Source organism: Eumetopias jubatus, unplaced genomic scaffold (assembly GCF_037043125.1).
Source record: "Eumetopias jubatus isolate StellerSeaLion01/CBP00866 unplaced genomic scaffold, mEumJub1_p1.0 scaffold_6, whole genome shotgun sequence".
Lineage (NCBI taxonomy): Eukaryota > Metazoa > Chordata > Mammalia > Carnivora > Otariidae > Eumetopias > Eumetopias jubatus.
The window spans coordinates 104,188,645-104,208,209 of NW_028274812.1; the positions used below are offsets into that span (position 1 = coordinate 104,188,645).

The following is a 19,565-nucleotide window of genomic DNA, read 5'->3' on the forward strand; positions in this document are numbered from 1 at the left end:
GAAGGGAAGGTACAAACAAGGGAAGAGAAGGTCAAGGAAACAAAGGGGGGCAGAAAACCTACAAGAAAGTGTCAAATGTCTCAGAGGCAGTAGAAAATGAGCCCTAAAAAAAGGCCATTGTACTTGATGTTAGGCTATCGGTGGGTTTAAAGAGACTCATAAATAATACCTATAAGCTATAAGCTTAAATAATACAAGGAAAACGGTTTTTTTTCCTTAAATCTACTTAATCCCAGGCTTATGTGCAGTGTGTTTTGATTGGCATCCAATAGAAAAGAAGTTAGGTGGTGTTGGTAAACAAATATACTAGGCTTCTGGCTCTGAGTACACAGTCCCTGCAACATGTAATACATTGTATTGGCTCAAAAAAAAAAAAAAAAAGAGCTGAAATCATTTCTTCTAAAGGCAAGATGCCAAGAAAGACTGGAATCTTTATCTAGAAGGGAAGATGAATATATACTCTAAGATCCCTATGCACACAGCCTGTGACCCGCAAATATATCTAAAGAGATCGAATCTACAAGTTTTATTCCCTTAGTTTTCAGTAAATAGCCAGCTAGGATACTTCCTGCACCCTAACTATAAAAATAATTTTGCCAAACTATGTGATTGTCTCATTTCTCTTTCAGGGGTTCAGTCCATCAGAATTTTGCTGATTTCACTTTTGCAACTGGCAAAATAGTTGGATACATATTCACCTTAAAAGGAGATATAGATTCAAATGTAGCACTTGATCTTAGCAACAGAGCTTCATTAGCATTTTTACAAAAGCATTTAGGTAAGAAACTAAGAGTATTTCATGACATAAACCAGGTGATTCTTAGGACAAAACTGTCCTAATCCAGCATTAGTCCTGTTTTAACTGTCTCCAGTTGGTTTACAAGGTAACAGCAGTAAATCAGTTTGAAAACAAAAGCATGAGAAATTTAATTCTGGTGCTTTGCATGCTTTGTATCCCAGACAGCGAGTCTGCCTGTTAAAGGGAATAGTTTTTCTGTGCAGACTTGGCGGACTCCCATGCTGAGGGCGCCTGGCAGCTCGGTGTCTAGTCCCATCTCTTACTCAGAAGCCGCAGCCGTGGGCAGCTCCCAGGGAGGGGACCTGGCCTCCATGATCATCTGTCACTAGCGAGGCTGTGCTGCCACCTAGAGGCACTGAAGCTCTTTCATGCTCTCAAAAAGTTTACTATGCTCATTACCATTTCTATTTTACAGGACTGCAGAAAGATTTTGATCAGTGGGATTCTTTGATTGAAGGAGAAGATGATAATCTTATTCCAGGGACTAACATTAACACAACCAGCCAACATGTCACTCTACAGAACTCTATAGGAACAGAGCAATAGAATTTAGATTAAAAGCACTTTTTTAAAAGTCTTGTTTAAAAATGGTCTGAAAGTATGTGTGTGTGTGTATGATTTTAATGTATTTTCTCAAATAAATCATATTGTAAAATGTAGACTATACCATAAAAGTGATTGAAGCTTGGACTAGGATTTTTTTCTTTAAATGTGAGAAAGACAGATGTATATCAAAACCATGCCAGCCTAAATTTTAATTTTAGTAAAATGATGCTTTTTTAGTGTCAAAATAACGACTTTTACATTACTTTAGTGGACAAGTGTATCAAAACGAGCACAATGCTAATGAAAACGTTGCAATGACATAATCCTCCTTAAAAATACAATACAGGTTTTCATGCCCCCCCTTTTCTTTTTTATTGTGAGTAGAATTGAGGTTTTTTTTTTTTAAGATTTTATTTATTTACTTGACAGAGAGAGACACAGCGAGAGAGGGAACACAAGCAGGGGGAGTGGAAGAGGGAGAAGCAGGCTCTCTGCGGAGCAGGGAGCCTGACGTGGGGCTCGATCCCAGGACCCTGGGATCATGACCTGAGCCGAAGGCAGATGCTTAACCAAGCCACGCAGGCGCCCCAAGTAGAATTGAGTTTTAGCAACATGGTATTCTAGGTAGAATTTGGAAGCACTTCCCTTTGACTTTTGGTCATGGGAAGAAAAATTAGATCAAGCAAATGATAAAAGCATTGTTTTACCACAGGATTAAGGATACTAAACAATTTCAACATGGTAACTAAATGGGGAGTGGCCAAGGGTAAGAATATTGGAGACAAGGCAAATGCAGCCGATTAAAATGGATTAAAGAGAGTTGATAATTTGTTTGCCTTTACTTGATTATCTTTGGTGGACTCTACCTACTCAAGAAAGGTGTGTAAGACAGGCCAGGGATTCCAGTTATAATACATTATTCACCCAAAGGCTGTGAAGGATAACAAAGGAAACATTCAGAATTACTTTTAACTGGTTGATTTTTCCAATTAGTTTTACTTATGTTCTTTAATTCTGTATGAAGTGGAAGCAGAATAGCACAATACAGGCATATGTTGCTTTAGTGGGCATTGCAGTTTATTGCATTTCTTACAAATTGAAGGTTCAAGACTTGAGTGGAGGAAGTAACAGCAGGTGGGGTGGAAGTTGCAAGAGAACTTGGATTCAAAGTGGGGCCTGAAGATGGAACTGACTTGCTTTATCATCTCATGATAAAACGTGAATGGCTGAGGAGTGGCTTCTTATGGGTGAACAAAGAAAGTGGTTTCTTGAGATGGAATCTACCCCTGGTGGAGATGCTGTGCAGATGGTGGAAATGATCACAGAGGATTTAGAATAGGAGTTATGCTTAGTTGAGAAAGCAGCAGCAGGGCGTGAGAGGACCCACTCCAACTTGGAAAGAAGTTTCTGAGTAAAATGCTGTCAAACAGCATGCACGAGAAATCGTTCATGGAAGGAAGAGTTCATCGATGTGGTGAACTTCATTGTTGTCTTATTTTTTAAAACTGCCACAGCCAGCCCAGCCTTCAGCAACCACCCTACCCCACCCCCCCCCCCATCAGTCAGCAGCCACCAACATGCAAGCAGGACCCTCCACTGGCAAAAAGATCACAACTCACTGAAAGCTCAGCTGATGGTTAGGTTATTTTTCTAGCAATAGTTTTTAATTAAGGTATGTACATTGCTTTGTTTAGATAATGCTATTGCACATTTAATAGACTACACTGTAGTGTAAACATAACTTTTATATGCACTGGGAAACCAAAAAAGTCATTTGACTCACTTCATTGTGGTTATCCATAGTGGTTTGGAACTGAACGCATGTATCTCCGAGGTAGGTCTATATATGGAGGTAAAAAGCAAAAAACTTTATGCTTATACACCTGGGAGTCATGAGAAATGGTTTTTGTTTCCTGAGGAATATAAAAATGTGTGCCACTCATAAGTTAAGTATATTTTGGCTTAATTATGGTCTGGTTCCTATGAATTCTTCATAATTGTTTAAGCCTTGTGAACAGGGATAATCAGGACTTCGTAAGCAAGCCTGGTTAACTTTATTCCATCCCTACACCTTGTGCTCAGTTAATAAGTAACTGTGTATTTTGATTTGACACTTCAGGCTGTCAATATTTCAGGGTGCAAAAACACTCATTTTGAGAAATTTGACTTCTCCTGTCCTATAGCCATTCTGATTTTAAAAATTTTTGAAGAGTTAAACTCCTTAGCATGAAACTGAAGGCTTTCTATAACCTGGCCCTAATGTATCTTCTCTGACCTTTTCTGCCACTAATCCACAGCCATATCACTTGCAGGAAGGAACCAAACTTGTCTATTCTTAACCCAGGAACAAGCAATATGCTTTCTACCTCAACTATGTTTACTGCAAAACCCTCTCCTTTCTACTTATTGAAGTTATACCCAACTTTCAAGGTCCTTAGTTCTCACTGTTCCCTCATCAGGCTTCAGGGTCTGACAATGTTTCACAGACATACATCTTTCCCCCACCTTCACGTAGCAAACCTCCTTATTCATTTTAGAAATGGATAACACTTCCAATTGTCCTGATGTCTCATTCAGTAATATCTTTTTAAAATCCTTTGTCGGTGGTATATGCAGATGCTAAAGGAAAATATAACCACAAAAAAAAGACCTAATGAGTTAAAACTTAAAAATATAATAATTACCCAATGCGCACATTGAGTATCTTTCAGGGAAAAGAATACTAGGTTCCAGTCTTAAAAGCACTTTGAGAAAGGTTTTATTACCCCGCTTGACAGATGAGGAAGATCAAGTCTCAGAGGTCATGTATAACCTGTCCAGGTCACATCTCTCATTAGCCGCATTCGGCTAAGAGGTGTCCCACAGCAAGGATCTGTACCACCACCTATACAAAATCCTGTTTTAACAGCATGGGCTTGGAAGTTAGATGGGTCTGCGTCTGATCAGGTTTCTGAGACTCTCCAGCTCTTTGACCTATAGAGAAGTTATGTAACTTCTCTAAAAAGCGTCAATTTTCTCACCTATAAAATATGGATAATATTGCCCCTTGTGGTTGAGAATTTGAGAAATGCACTTAAAGCACCAGTTGAGGGACTGACCTATAAGAGCTAATATTGATGACTGCTGTTTCCCCCATTACTACAGATAATCCAGAACCACAGATGTTCCAGAATCGTACTTCCTTTTTAATAAAATGAAACCACCACAACTTTCAGGAGAAACTTTATTCAGATCTGGGGTCGTATTAGAATACTTCCAAAATCAAATGGAGTATTAGTCAAATATTTAACTACATAGACAAGGCAAAGCTTCAGAAACAAAACCAAAAATCTGGAGGAGTTACTGCAAACAAAGCCATCCCCCAAAGTAGCATCATATGATATACTTGTCATAAACCTATAATTTTCTATTTTAATTTAAACACTATATTCAAAAGAAACAAAAATAGGGTTTTTTTTTGAAATTTGAGTAATATGTTAGCAAACTGTTTAGCAAAATAAATCCTAACTGATTAGGAACATAACACATTTAAAGGGAGACGAAAGATCCCAGATCCATATACACAGCAACACCACTATAAATCCATTGCATAATCACCCTGAGATCTATTTTGTTTTCAGTGCATATCAAAGTTTTCAAAAATGACAGCTTCTTGTGATTACATGCTCTCGATAGGCTCGAATGCTCTGTCGGTCTGGGTGAGATGCCACTTGTTTAAGAGCAGTTTCTGAGTGACTGGCACATCTATGGATCCACTGTTAAATCTATATCACCTCCAGACCCCTTTTCTGGAAAAAAAAAAAAAAAGAGAGAGAGAGAGAGAGGAAAAAAAACCCTTCAAGTTGAAAAAGAAAGAAACAAAATTATTTACATGGTGCTATCATAACAAATTTAATGTCCTCTCAAAATGGTGAGAATTATTCTGTGGAGAAATATTCCCGCAGAGATTGCTGTTGTTGTTGTTTTTTTTTTCTTTTAGTAATTTTGTTCTACACTCTACCTATTATCAAACAAAATTTCTCTAAAATATTATAAAATTGGCATATTTTGTACTTTGCTAGAATGATGTTAACCAAGCTGATAACCAAGTAAGTCCTTTGTTCTCTTTCATTAGTACGTATTTTTCGAATAATACCATAGCCCCCCAGAGCTGACTTCATTCTCAGTGCACCTCAATTCTAAGAACCAGTGTGCTACTTATGAACAAGATCATGCAATAGCCAGTAACTTTCAACAAATTGAATCTTATTAGCTAAACTGAAAACCCGGAAAGAAATTCCAAGAAATCATTTCACATACAAAGATCATTTGAATGTATGAGCTAATCAACACTGAGAAAACTCTCTAAAGTACTTTGAAATATAAATTTATCAAATTCACAATGTAATTTTCAAGGTTAGTTCAATCAACAAATAAGTTTTCTTATAATATTTCAAGAAATCCTCTTCTTGGTTATTTATCCCCAGAAGCACATTTAATATTTCTATCTAAAGAGTTTTGTGTTTTTTTTCCTACTACTGACATCCAAGGAAATTGGTAAACCATTTTTATTTGAGGATTCATGATAATGGTATCTTTAAGACTTAGCAAACTGGTGATAAAAGTTATTTTATTTTCAGAAGGAACCTTTGGATTAACTACCAATTTTTTGTTACAAACACAAAATGATTAAAATCAGAAAGGGGACCACAGATAAACCAGAAAAATGGTAAACAATGAAAAACTTATCCTTTTAAAAGTGTGACAATCTGATTTTATAGTAAAGAATCATCTGAGTACATTTTCTATCTTTCCAATACTCATTTCTCTGGGACATGTCTACTGGAGCATCCCACACAGGGAATAAAGTACCTTTTCCAATTTTTAGCTCCCAAACCAACAACTCTGGTGTGTGGTACATTTTTCAAAGGGCTACTCTTCAAACACATTATCCACGGTGAGCCACAGATCCCTTATTAAAGACTTGCTGAAGAGGGATATTTCTGCTATATTCCTTTCAACAAATAATAGCACTGTGTGTGTACATGAGGCCTATACAGAAATTAATTCATGAGACATATTCTTACAGTGAAATGAAATCACTCAGATGAAAAAAAATTCTAAAAAATATGTAATCAGAAAGACTCCCAGATCACAGTGCCTTGACAGATCACCAGAAAAGTCATGCATAATTTAATACCTCACAGTATCCACTTTTTAAGGAAAACCAGTTCATTTGTAGACACATATGCAAGAGTTTCTTCAAATTTGAGGAAAGGATCATTTCAACCTCATTACTAACCAAATTTTAAAAAGAAAAGCCTTACTCATAAGTAGTCTCTATATTTGCTAATCGATGTAAGGTCAAAGGTATAACTATACTATTTTATGAACACTTTGTCTTAAATTGTTACCTTCCATTTGGCAGGTATAGGGTAGTTTATCCAAACAGAATCCTGTATGTATCTATCTATGCATTTGGCTGTGAAGTCTTAAAAATTAAAGAATGGAAAAGATCAGAATGTAAAAGAACATTTTTTTAGTAAATACTGATGCAATATAAATGAAGCAAGTTCTTGTTTTTGACAAGTAAACAAAAGCATGGAATTAATATAAAGCAGTAGAGAGAGATGTTCAGTGATTTTTCATAGCAGAACATTTTAAATGACCTCAATGTGCACCACTGGGAGAAATGGTTTAACAAGTGACTGACCATTCATGTCATATAATATTATGCAACTATGGTCTTCTGGTTGCAGCCAAGGCAGAATGAGCCAACTACCGCCTCTCTCTCACACTGATTACAACTAAAAATTCTGGAAAGAGGGGCGCCTGGGTGGCTCAGTCAGTTAAACGTCTGCCTTCAGCTCAGGTCATGATCCCAGGGTCCCGGGACGGAGTCCCGCATCGGGCTCCCTGCTCAGCGGAGAGTCTGCTTCTCCCTCTGCCTGCTTCTCGCCCTGCTTGTGCTCTCTCTCTCTCTCTCTCTCTGACAAATGAATAAATAAAATCTTCTTTAAAAGAAAGGTAAAAAAAAAATAAACTGACAATGGAACCAACAAACTCAGGAGAGACAGAACTTGTGGTATGAACCTAACAGTTGATCACCTGCTAAAACAAAAATTTCAATATTTTCTAGAAGATTTTAACAGGATCCAAAGTTTTACAACACAATATTCAAGACATTCAGGACATAATCCAAAATTATTCAACATACAAAGAATCAGGAAAAGGTAATCATTTTTCAAGGCAATCATTAAATGTCAAGCCCTGAGATGACCAGGTACTGGAACTATCCGACACAGATTTTAAAGCAAGAAGTTCAAAAACTCCAGACAGAATAAACTCAAATGCCCAGACATTATAGTGGCATGGGAATTGCCCACCATATAATTTTAAATGAAGAACACAGCATATAAAACTATGCAGAATGAATTATGCTCAAAATATGCAGATGATATACTTACATTCCATATAAATAAAAAATTATGAAAGAAAACAAAACTGATCAATCTCTGTCTTGGATGGATATATTACAGGTGACAGATACTTTTTCCTTTTTAACTCTGCCATTTTTCCAGATTTTCTACATCAAACATATTTTATAAAGGTCTCAGACATCAAACAATTTTCATGTTTAAAATCCCTCCAAAAAATCAAAGAGTAAAACATTAATAACTGGTTTGCCCAAAGGGATACCTAACATAAAATCCAGAATCACTGATTTTGTGACTGTTGTTTTTCATTGTTGTTATCCCAGTATTAGTATTTTTCTTTCTCCATTATTCCCAACACAAGGGCTTTGGGAATAGCTTAAGTCATCTTTCAAAATGAAAGACAATGCTCTCGTCAGTTAGTGTTTATATAATTCCATACCTCAAATGGACTCTTATCCAATTTGGGTATGCCATTCCAAACATTCTCAGGGTTCACTATCTCCTCCATACCATTTGAAAGGTTCAAAACCTGCAAGAGAAAAAAAAATTAATAAAAACTGGTAGTTTCCAAAAACTGTAAGTGATTTTTTTTTAAAGATTTTATTTATTTATTTGAGAGGGAAAGAATGAGAGTCAGAGAGCACAAGAGGGAAGAGGGTCAGAGGGAGAAGCAGACTTCCTGCTGAGCAGGGAGCCCGATGTGGGACTCGATCCCGGGACTCCAGGATCATGACCTGAGCCGAAGGCAGTCGCCTAACCAACTGAGCCACCCAGGCGCCCCCAAAACTGTAAGTGATTTATGGACCACAGCAATCCTTCTTCAAATGGAATACCTCAAAAGGCAATGAAAGTAATTTTACTAAACTTCAATTTTACATTTCAACTCAACAAAACTTCCATTCAATTAACATATTGTGTATCCATGCCTAGAGATCAAAGATGGTTAACAACGAGATCTAAGAAGTTCAAAATTTTGTGGAGAAACAGACCTATAAGCAGAACATTACAATACAAGGTAGAAAGTACAGACTTTTCTCTAGCAGGGATAATAGGAATAATATAGGTATCAAGCCAAGGTTTTTTGGTAGGAGGGGGAGGGTGAAAAGATGTAGAGATTTAGAAAATAATGCTAGTGAATGTTTCCTGGAAAAGGCAGTGCAAAATGAAAATGAAGTTGAAATGAAAATCTTTCAAAAATAAGTGGAAATTACCCAGTCTGGGAGGGAGATAGAATACAAGTGAATAGAACTGCATTATTAAATATATCAGAGAAGCCAGGTAGAATGGTATACATAAGAGAAATCAAGCAGTTTGATGTCCATCTAACATAAGGTACAAAACATAAACATAAGACTGGAGAATAATATGGACACTCAAACCTAGAGTACTTCCAGGGCCTCTAGAGGACCATGCCATGTTAATGAGCTTGACTTTTCTATCCTAGACTGCTGGTTCTCAAATTTTAATGGCATAAGAATGCACATTCCTTGGCCTCCCCCCAGAAATTCTGAATCAGCCAGCCAGGGCAAGGTCTAGGCATCCACAATCTAAGAAACACAGCAGATGATTCTGCTACGGGTGATTTTCAGATCGCAGGAGAAGCACCATCAACTAGAAAGCCCCAGCAAATTTTACACGCAGGAATGCCCTACTCAGATTTGCGTTTGACAAACTTCACACTGGCAGTGTAGAGAATCAACTGAAGGAAGACTGGAAGTAAACCAAATAAAAGGGTAAATAGAGTAATCTAATTGTAAAATATGGGACTTAAAACCAAGGCAGTGGCATTAGGCATAAAAAGTTTTAACTACATGGTAGGAAGTGGAAAGTGTAAAATTTGGTGACGGATGGGATTTCAGAGGCAAGGGAGATGAAAGAGCCTAAGAAGGTTTCATGCTAGGATGCTTATATATGAACTTTGAAATGACTTTTGCACTGCACCAAATTATCAGGGGGAATGATCCAGAAAATGTCTGCTCAGTTGCATTTTCTAATCTGGTAACTTTCAGTAAAACTTCCTTAACAGTCGCCAAGTACATTTGGAGATGAAATACTCCCACTTCACTTACCCTTGTGCCTTCTTCAGCGATTTCCAGAATCTCACATTCAGACCATGTGTTTCTTAGATTTGACCACACAACACATTTGGATCCAACAGTAAATCCTTTCAGAGTGTAGGTTTTCTCCGGTTGAGCTGCCAAATTGAATAAAGCCTCAATGCATACCTCTTAATCCTTTGATGTTAGATACACAAGCAAAGCATTTTCTTAATCTGCACTCACTATTCCTATATAATCAGCATCATGTATGGTGTGAGTCTGTCTCTTTTCCTGAATTTTATTTTAAATTCTCCCGGTGCCCCTTCCCAATATAATTCCTTACCGCTTTCTTCAAAAAATACCACTATGATGTGATATGTCTTTTCTAGGATATGAACTGGATTCCTGACTTTGAAACTTACTCTTAAAAGCTGGTTACTATTGCCACATGTGATGTGGTCAGTGGTTACAAGAGCCATTTCTTTTTTTTTTCTTTTTTTAAGATTTTATTTATTTATTTGACAGACAGAGACACAGTGAGAGAGGGAACACAAGCAGGGGGAGTGGGAGAGGGAGAAGCAGGCTTCCCGCCAAGCAGGGAGCCCGACGTGGGGCTCGACGTGGGGCTCGATCCCAGGACCCTGGCACCATGACCTGAGCCGAAGGCAGACACTTAACACCCCTACAAAAGCCATTTTCTTTAGCGAAGCAGCATATTACAAGTTAGCAGACATTCTTATCATAAAGCTATTACTTATTAAAATGTGGCAATGAGGACTAAAAATCTAGGGTAATACTTAAATCACAGTATATCCAGAGTGGCATACCATAGAATTAAAATATTTTGAAAGCATATTTAAGGGATTAAAATGCAGGATTCAACACTACGATTGTGATTTCTGTTTAGTTTTTAGAACTGTACGTAAATAGACACACACACACAAGGTGAAAGACACAACAGCAAGCAAGTGCATTGCAGCTTACCAATGGTGCGATTATGGTAATTTTCGTTCTCCCTAGACCGCTGTTTTCTCTCTTTTGTAGAACGGCTCAAATTTAACAATATAAAAACTGACTTATAAAAAGTCTAACATTGATTATTTTAAAAATCCTAAAAGTTAGAAAGTTAGCCATTTCATGTAACTTTTAAATCTTACTAAGTAGCCAAGAAAATATCAGTAAATGTAATTTGTAAAAAAGTTAATGACAATAAATATTCTCCAATATTTACTCATGGCTGTTCTCTTGTATGGTTAATATAAGCTCCCTAAATCTAGTGTTTGTTTAGGGGTTTCTAAATCAATGGCAAGGTATCTGCATAAAACAAAATAGTTAAATTTGAAAACTGCCAAAGTGATCCCTATCATCAATTCATGCCTATAGAAATGCCTAGCAAAGGAACGCTGTTTTTTTAAGACTTAGCAGAAAAATAACCCCTTGCTTTTAAAGCCTATTTGTTAACATTTTAAACATAATTTCTTTTTGGAAACAACTGATTTAAAGCATTCTACTTTTAAACACAATATTAACAATTCAGCATTTCATACAGCATGATTCCACATTGATTTCACAACTTAATCTCCCCACATTTAAGATGCCTTTCATGAAATCCAAATCTGATTCTCTTTTCGGGTTCTAAACTTTTTCCCCCAAAATTCATTTAAAAAACCAACCAAGACAAAAATAAATAAATAAGCATTATCTTTGAGACAAATAAGTACTTTTGAAAGACACGGAGTTAAATAAAGTCAGAGAAATCACTTACCTGAGACATGATCTTGTAAAGCATTATTATGGTGCTTCCTTCCGGCTCTGGATTCTTCTTCAGAGAACAAAGTCAATGATGAAATGGCATCTCTGTTGTTATACTCTGTAAATTCTTCTTTATATATATTCGTTTCAGTCTGCTTGTTGGTATCACGATTCTTTCCATGTAGGTGCAGTGGTGACCCATGCTGGTCCTCGAAACATTCCACACAACTTGACTCTCTTGTGTCTTCTGCACACGTGGGTTCTTGGGCCTTCTGACCAGCTCTTAGCGACGTAGGGTTTATTTTGTCATCCAGACACAGCTGGGCTGTGGGTAATTCGAGTTCCAGCTGTTTCTCCAAATCACAGCTGAGGGGAAGCTGCACCGTAAATGGCTGCAGGGTGCCTTCTGGGTCACAGCCCTGGGGTAGCGGCACAATTGGAGGCACCAGGCCTAGCTCTTCCTTCTCTTCATCCCCGACGAGGGAATGCTGTAACTCAATGGATTCCAGTTCCAGGAACTCTTTGAATTCATCATCAGGGGAAAGGGGCACCTCGAGGGAGTTCAGTTCTAGCATCTCCTTTGTTTCGCTCGCCTGTGGTAGTAATGCGTTAAATCCTGTCATGAGGTACTGATCATCAAACTTGGCCTTGTCAAACAAATGGCACTCTATTTTACCTTCCAGGACCTCGGGGCCAATTTTATCTTTGCATGGGTTTTCGAAAGCTTTAAAAATGTTATCAGTGTCAGGGGCATAGAATTTACTTGGCTTGGTTTCGAGAATGTTGAAGTCTTTTTCAACTCTTTCGGAGAGCTCATCTGTCTGTGGCTCTACATACAGTGTTTTCTCTTGTCCAGCTTTACTATTTGGTTTCTTAAGTCCAAACTCAGGACTGAGGGACCCAAGGCCTCCCTTTGTCTCTGGGCCTTTCTTTTCATAGGGCAGATCACTGTTACTAATACCAATCTTAGAATATTTCTTCATTTTCTCATTAATACTCTCGCCTTTGCTTTTCAAGTCAACAACTGCTAAAGGGATATTACAAACATCCCTTTTGATTTCTAATATTGTTATCTCCAACACATCTTCTGTTACTATTTCATAAAAGTAGTCATTTCCCTCTTGAGGGCACACACCTTCTGAAATATTAAATCCTGAGAGGCAACATGGAAAGGCTTGCATGGGGACCACCAAAAGTTCAGAAGGAATGTTCCAGAGTGCTTTGGGGTCCACACAGTCTTCAATGTTTCCAAAGTCTACAAGTCTGACAGATACAAGATAATCATCACACATACTGGTGATAAGTGCCCGATAATAATGTCCATCTTCTCTATATCTCACTATGCAAGGATCTCCAATATGAGGGCATGGGACACAACTTCGCCTATCCATTACCTGTTCTCCAGCAGTTTGTACTTCTACTTCTAAATACGGAAGTTTCTCAGAATCGGCAAACTGACACCAAAAATACTCAGGTCCATCTATCACGGTGGCATAAGCTCTTATCATCTTCATCTTTGGATTATACCAGTTAAGAAACAGTGAAGTGTCAATGTCAGTTTTGTTGACAGACTTTGAGCAGGCACTTTTAATTATTTGATTAGAAAGTCCTACTTGAGATTTTTCACTGAAAGCATATCTGCTAATCATATCTTCTGCTATGATCCCATGTTCATCCACAAGAATAACTTCCCATCTGTCTTGAAATTTAACAAATTCACATCTTATTTGAACCTCATCTGTCCTTCGAGAAAAGTAATGCATCATTTCCTTACATTTTAAAATCTCAGGGACCCAAAGTCCCCTCAAGGAGCAGTGAATGCACAATCCTGGTAACAGTGCATTCATAAGGTCAAGCTTACCTACCTTGTTAGTATGAACCATAGCAACATTGCCATAATCTATAAATTGTACAGAAAGAAGGTCATTGGGTTGTTTTTCCTTGACCACAGCACGATACCATAAATTGTCTTCCGGAAAAATGGCACATATTACATCTCCTCTCTGCAAAGGTGGACCTGAATAATATTCTGGCTTCGTTCTAGCATCATTTAACCTCTCTGAAAGATGAGTGATTTCAGCTTCATCTTCTGTTAGTTGAACATAAAAGTCTGAAAGGTCATTTATATGAGAAACATACACAGCTGTTTTAAAGCCAGGCATTATAATCTTCTGAGGGAAGTCAGAAATTTTTAAAGGCAAATCTTTGTTATATAAATCTCCTATGTTTCTCTCTGAAGGAGAAGCTTCTAGTTTTGTCGCTTTCAAAGGTGGTTCAGCAAAACTTTCTTCTTTCTTTTCTGGTGTTAGTGGACACACTTGATTACCTTGATTTCCCACAGAGTCCTGATAATGAGTGACTATGTTTGTTGAACTTCGTAAGAGCTTGGTTTCCTTACATGCTGAGCTGACCTTAGATTTGTAGGATTCTCCCAAGATCTCCATACTACATAATTTGCTCTCTACTGATTTACTTATGTACTCTGTCGGTGACAACTTCATATTTTGCTTCTTTATTTCAAGAGTTTCAGTTGCAGCGAGGAGTGCTTCACTTTCTTCTTTTCTTGTCCCATCTTTGTAGCCAAGTAGCCCTAACTTCTCATTAATATTACCATTAATTTGAATACTGTCATCATATAGTTCTATAATCAGTCTTCCATCTGGATCTTTTGCTACAACCAAAGCCTTCAATGACTTATCTAAAATAGTCTCCTGAAACCACGTTGTAATTTCTTCTGGTATATGGTCAGGAATATCAGATAATGAACATTTAACAGCTTGCATGGGCAAAAGTAAGACATCATATGCATCACTAGGTATTGGAAGCAGATCCTCGTTTGTTACCACACAAATATTTCCAAAATCCACAAAAAAGACTTTATTTGGTTCTTTTTCTATTATTATCCCCCTATACCAGTTTCCATCAGTATACTTGGCAAGGCACAAGTTTCCAGGGATCAAGGGAGATGTTTTTAAATTCAGCAAAACTTTACTTAATTGTGTAATATTATAGGACAACTGTTCTAAAATACTCGCATTTCTTCCCAGTTGGCAATAAAATGTCCAAGGGTCATCAACATGTGTTATATACACGGATTCTTCACTTCCAATTTTCATATCATGTGTCGAATAGTAGAAAGAATGTAACTGAACAGAGGATTCCAGAGGCTTCTGAAGTTTAACTGGTCTTGCGAGTCTCTTTTCTACCAAAAAATGGCATGCGCTCTGAAAGGGCGTGAGCAAATCCACAACATTAAACAGTTCTTCATCTTGTACTGAAGCCAAAGCAAATACTGTGCATTTTAATTCGAGATTCTCTTCCCATGCATTGTCAACAAACTCACTAAAAGCCTGTATTGCCTTTTCATCCCAAGCAAAAGGATTTTGACCAGTTGGTTGAATTAAATTATAAAGACTGCACCGAAAAGCCTGAGCCTTAACCTTGAGAAATTCTTCACTAATTGAGTAAATATTCTTCATAGATACCATTTCTTTGTCTCCATAATCTACAAACATTACTTTGACATGCTCTGCAGATTGTGCCCTGCTAATCACAGCCCTGGACCATTTTCCATTTACTGTTCGTTTTGCCAAACAAGCGGGGGTGGTCCCCTGGTAAGGAGTAGCTGTGTTCTTGCAGTAGTCTTGGATATTACACATCAAAGTTTTAAATCCTTGAATGTTCCTGGTCAGCTGACACCAGAAGTAGCCAGGGTTTTCAACATAAGACACTTGGACTTCTACTGTACTTCCAACTTTCAGCTCTCCTTTACAAGAGCCTGGCTTAATTTCCAAGAAATTCTGTATAAGAGAAGAATAAACAGACACTCTTTTCTCTTTTTCCTGCACAACTAGTCCAGTTGGAATGTCTGTAATGACTGTTGTACCAGTCAAAATTTCTGAAACAGATGTAGTTTTATTGTCGCTCTTGGCTTTCTGTTCTACTTCTACCTTTTTGGCAGGAGATATTTTATCATGCTCAGCAGTAAAATGGCTTGAAACATGCCCTGGAGAGTGGACATTTCCGGGAATGTTTTCCTTTGTTTCAAATTCCTGATACTTAGCATACCCAGCTTGAGCAATTACCTTACTAATGTTTTCTTCCCCTGATCTTGACTCATCAAGAATCTCAATAACATATTGATTATCCTGCTTATCAAGGACATGGATAACTAATTCTTTGTGGAGTACAGTCTTTTTAAAAAAGGAAACTGCCTCCTGGCTCCAACTTTTCCCCAAAGGCCAAATATCTGCTAGTGTGCACCTGAGAGCCAATATGGGTAGCCGCCTAAACTGGGGAAGCAGCATCCTCACGTCATACCAATCCACATTTTCCAAACTGCCACGGTCAACTAGAAACACATCCACACTCTTGTCATCTAATCTGGTGACCACAGCCCGATAATAGCCGTTTTCTTTCCATTTGACACAGCAAAGGTCATCGGGTTCGGGTTTCAAAACTATGCCATCCAGCTTACTGGCTGAGGAATAGAAACTGCACATTCTTCTCATCAACTTGCTGAAAGTGCCTTTGTGTTTCCTCAGCCTAATCCAAAACTCGGAAGGATTTTTCACAAACTCCACCTGGGCATCATAGAAAGCGTTTATCTTTAACCTGATAGATCTTAAGGCCGGGAGTGAAATCTCTTCATCCACTTCTTCGGCAGGAGACTGAGACTGAAAAGCTGTTTCTTGTTCTTCCTCCTCCTCCTCCATTCCCTGGCTCTGAAGGAACCGGTCGGCCAAGCAACAGGACTGGACTCCGAAGACACAATTCAGATTGATCCCATCTTCTCCGTACAGGGTGACGTAATAAACGTGCTCAAAGGAACAGTAAAATTCAATCTTTGCATTCACTGCCTGGCCCAGTATCAGGGCCTTCAGGTCACCGACCTGTGACCGAGACCAGCCTCGCCCACCGTCCCAGAGTCCATACAAAGCACAAGGGTAGGTCACCACGGGCATTCGGAAATACTCAGGCAGCAAGTAGCGGAGGCTACTACAACTCACTAACTCCTTCCTTCCATAGTCTACGTGGAGCACTTGGGCACAGCGCTGGGGCCGAAAAGTCTCAAGCAAGAGCGCTCTGTACCAATGCCCGTCCAACCCACAGGATGCACACGGAGAGCCAGGCTTGTCTGGGCTCTCCTCCCTCTCCTCCCAGGTGGCACTGGTAGAGTTCTCATCCCCTGTCCCCGGGGAACCCCGGTAGATCCGGGCCATGCTCTCGGACAGGCGGTGGATCTCCTGCGAGAGGCTCCGGAGCTGGCAGTGAATGCGGTGGGGGTGGCACACCTGGGTCACCACCACGGGCTCCGTCACGCCCAGCTGCAGCTGCGGGTAGAAGTAATCCAGGCCAGGCTGCTCCTGCTTGGGAGGGATGCGCGGGAGGGCCGGGATCCCGGAGCCCATGCCAGCGGTGGCCGCCGTTAGGTAGCGCTTGAGCAGCGAGCGGAAGAGGCTGTCAGGCACCTGCCGCGCCAGGCCGAGCTCCTGCATCTGCTGGAACAGCCCGGGCACGTCCAGAAGGACCACGCGATGGAGCAGCAGCACGTCCAGCACCCGCCCGTGCACCTGCTTGCCCTGCAGGCTGCTGAGGAAGTCCACGGCACTGGACGGCCAGTGCTGGGGCTCGCCGCCGCCGCCGCCCGCCGGCACGAGGCCGGCCAGCACGCAGCCCAGCACCTCGGACGGCAGGTGGAAGAAGTCGCTGCGCCCTGGCGCCAGCGAGCCCGCGCCCGCCGTGATGGTGCGGCCCTCGTCGAGCAGGAAGACGCGGCTCTCCTGCGCCTGCTGGCTGACTACGCGGCAGCGGTGCCACATGAGCCCCACCTGCACCAGGCACAGCTCGCCCGGTGAGGCCGAGGCGCCACCCAGCGCCCACCGGCCGCGCGTGGCCGCCGCTTCCTGAATCTCCCGGCTCAGCCGCACGTACTCCTCCCGCCGCTGGCCCACCAGCCCCCAGAGCTGCACGGGGATCACCTCAGGGTGCACGTCCACGAACGACACCCGCAGGACCAGCGAGGCCCCCGGCGTGGGCAGCCCGGGAGTGGAGCACATCTCCGAGGCGCGGCGCTGCCGTCGGCCCCGGAGCGGTCAGGCCGGCGTGTCTGGCCCGCCCACGCCCCCGCGCCCGCGTCCCTGGCTGGACAGCCTGGCAGACCCAGGCTCAAGGCACAGAGGGATCGGGAGAGACGCCTGGCGAGGCGTCCCCTTGGCGATCCGCCCGATGCCGCGCCCCCCGGACTCGCGCCGACTGGTAAGACCGGCGGCGAGACCAACCGCCCACGGTCGCGCCGCGCAGGCATTTGCAGCGCGCGGCGCCCGGCTTCCGGGCGCGGGAGGCGGGCTGGGCCGGCCGGCGCGTCGCAGGGGAGCCGGACCCCCGGGTTGGGGGGAGGCAAGGCCGGGCGGAAGGGGCTTCGAGGGCCGTTCCGCAGGCCACGCGGTGGCAGCCTCTCAGAGCGCCTTCCACCGTGGAGGACGCGGAGGGAAGGCCTGGCAGAGGGTGGGGCGCCGGGAACAGATCCCTGAGTTGCTTGCCTTTCGGCCGGCCGCGTGGTGCTGAGCGAGCCCCCTGTGCCTGGCGCGGTGCTAGGCTGCGGAGAAATGGGAAGGAGACCTGGAGGCACCAAAGGCACGTGCCCGGGGCGTTAGGGCCTGAACTCTCAAGAGGGCCCCGCGCTCCTGGGCTGAGGCTGAGGCAGCGCGAATGCCCTTGCGCCCCGCGGTGCAGGGGGTGGCTTGTTCACCTTAAGGGTTGTGACCCCCAGCAAGTTGCTTACCCTCTTCCATGAACCCATTCGGTCACTTGAATTGATAAGAGTTGTTGGGAGGGTTACAATAAAGTAAGAATATACTTGGAGTCTGTTAAATCTTCCTTCTCCACAATTACTGGTCTGAGTTTCCTTGCTTTTTTTGTTTGCCTGGTTCTGTCTTCCCAACCTTGGAGACATGTATTCTTTTACTCACAGAGCTGGCCCAGAACTGGACTTAAAAAGGGAGGTCTAGAGGAACAGAAGAAACATGACTCGATACTCTTGCTGTATCTACTACGGCAGCGGACCTCTTGGCTGGACTCCTTGTTCTGTGCCCCCCCCCCCCATCTAAATCTTAACCAAGGTAACCCTCAGAAGACTCAGGGGGAGGGAGGGGAAGGGAACGTGCAGGCAAACTGTGAGTAGCTCCCAGAGATGTCTATAGTGGATTTTCCTTCATATGCAAAGTCAGGCACGTTTGTGGGGAGTTTCTCATGTCACTCCTTCACATTTTGAAATAACGAATACAATGTAGATAAAATCAAGACAGTGCTTAATATAATCCTGGCCTAAAAGTGTAAATCTCCGCATTTTCAATCTATCCAGGTTAGATGTAACCTCATGTTGCCAAAGCCTCCTGTGCTTTTTTCTTTTTTAAAGTTTTTTATTGCTTGCTTGTTTGCAAGCTCTACATCATGGGGCTTGAACTCAGGACCCTGAGATCAAGAGGCACAAGCTCTACCACACTGAGCCAGCTAGGAGCCTCTCCTGTGCTTACTTTTTAATGGCAGTTGTCCTCGAGCATTCCTGGAACCTATCATGGGGCTGAGGCAATAAATACTGCTGAATGAATAAAAAAAATCATTTGATTTCTTTAAAAAGTTAGATTTTTATCTGACGAACTCATCCTTGAGAATTGTTTTATTTTCCAAATTTAATTAATGCTTCATATTCATGATGGAAGAAAAATAAACATTTGATTTAAAAACATCTAGCAAGATCTAGCTCTGATGTCCCTTCCTCTACTATCCATCCAGGTGGAATTGATTATCCCTTCCCTTTTACACCCCTCTGTTATATTTAGTGTTTGTGACATATATCATGTCATGCAATTGTTTACTATTTCTCTTCCTACGAGAATATGAACTTCTTGAAGGCAAGGACTCCTCCCATATATTTAATATTCTCAGTGCCTAGCACAATATGGAACTTTTAGTCAACATGCAATAACTGTTTAACAAGAGAATAAGTAGATT

General features: G+C 41.2%; 2 protein-coding genes across 3 annotated transcripts in view; one reads left to right on the forward strand and one right to left on the reverse strand.

Moving 5' to 3' along the window:
• The window catches only part of PLA2G7 (phospholipase A2 group VII), a 48,644-nt gene extending 46,470 nt beyond the window's left edge, over positions 1 to 2,174 (forward strand). For both annotated transcript variants that reach the window (XM_028097696.2, XM_028097700.2), the window contains 2 exons: positions 630 to 778; positions 1,215 to 2,174. In XM_028097696.2, coding sequence (XP_027953497.1) covers positions 630 to 778; positions 1,215 to 1,345 — 280 coding nt within the window. In that variant the 3' untranslated portion in view covers positions 1,346 to 2,174. The remainder of the gene's footprint in view (positions 1 to 629; positions 779 to 1,214) is intronic.
• A 2,935-nt stretch (positions 2,175 to 5,109) lies between these two features.
• On the reverse strand, positions 5,110 to 17,611 carry TDRD6 (tudor domain containing 6). Its single transcript, XM_028097480.1, has 4 exons — positions 11,566 to 17,611; positions 9,831 to 9,955; positions 8,201 to 8,290; positions 5,110 to 5,133 (listed from the first exon to the last, which is right to left on the reverse strand). The coding sequence occupies exons 1-4, from the start codon at positions 17,609 to 17,611 to the stop codon at positions 5,110 to 5,112; spliced, it is 6,285 nt and encodes a 2,094-aa protein (XP_027953281.1).
• Between the last annotated feature and the right edge of the window lie 1,954 nt (positions 17,612 to 19,565).

What these genes read in the sequence shown, in the direction of transcription:
- TDRD6 (XM_028097480.1), bottom strand. Translation starts at nt 17,611, where the DNA reads ATGTGCTCCACTCCCGGGCTGCCCACGCCGGGGGCCTCGCTGGTCCTG. An exon ending in TTTACAAGATCATGTCTCAG is followed by an intron (nt 9,956 to 11,565) that starts GTAAGTGATTTC and finishes TCAATTTGGCAG; the next exon opens with CTCAACCGGAGAAAACCTAC. An exon ending in TCGCTGAAGAAGGCACAAGG is followed by an intron (nt 8,291 to 9,830) that starts GTAAGTGAAGTG and finishes TTTCTCTTGCAG; the next exon opens with GTTTTGAACCTTTCAAATGG.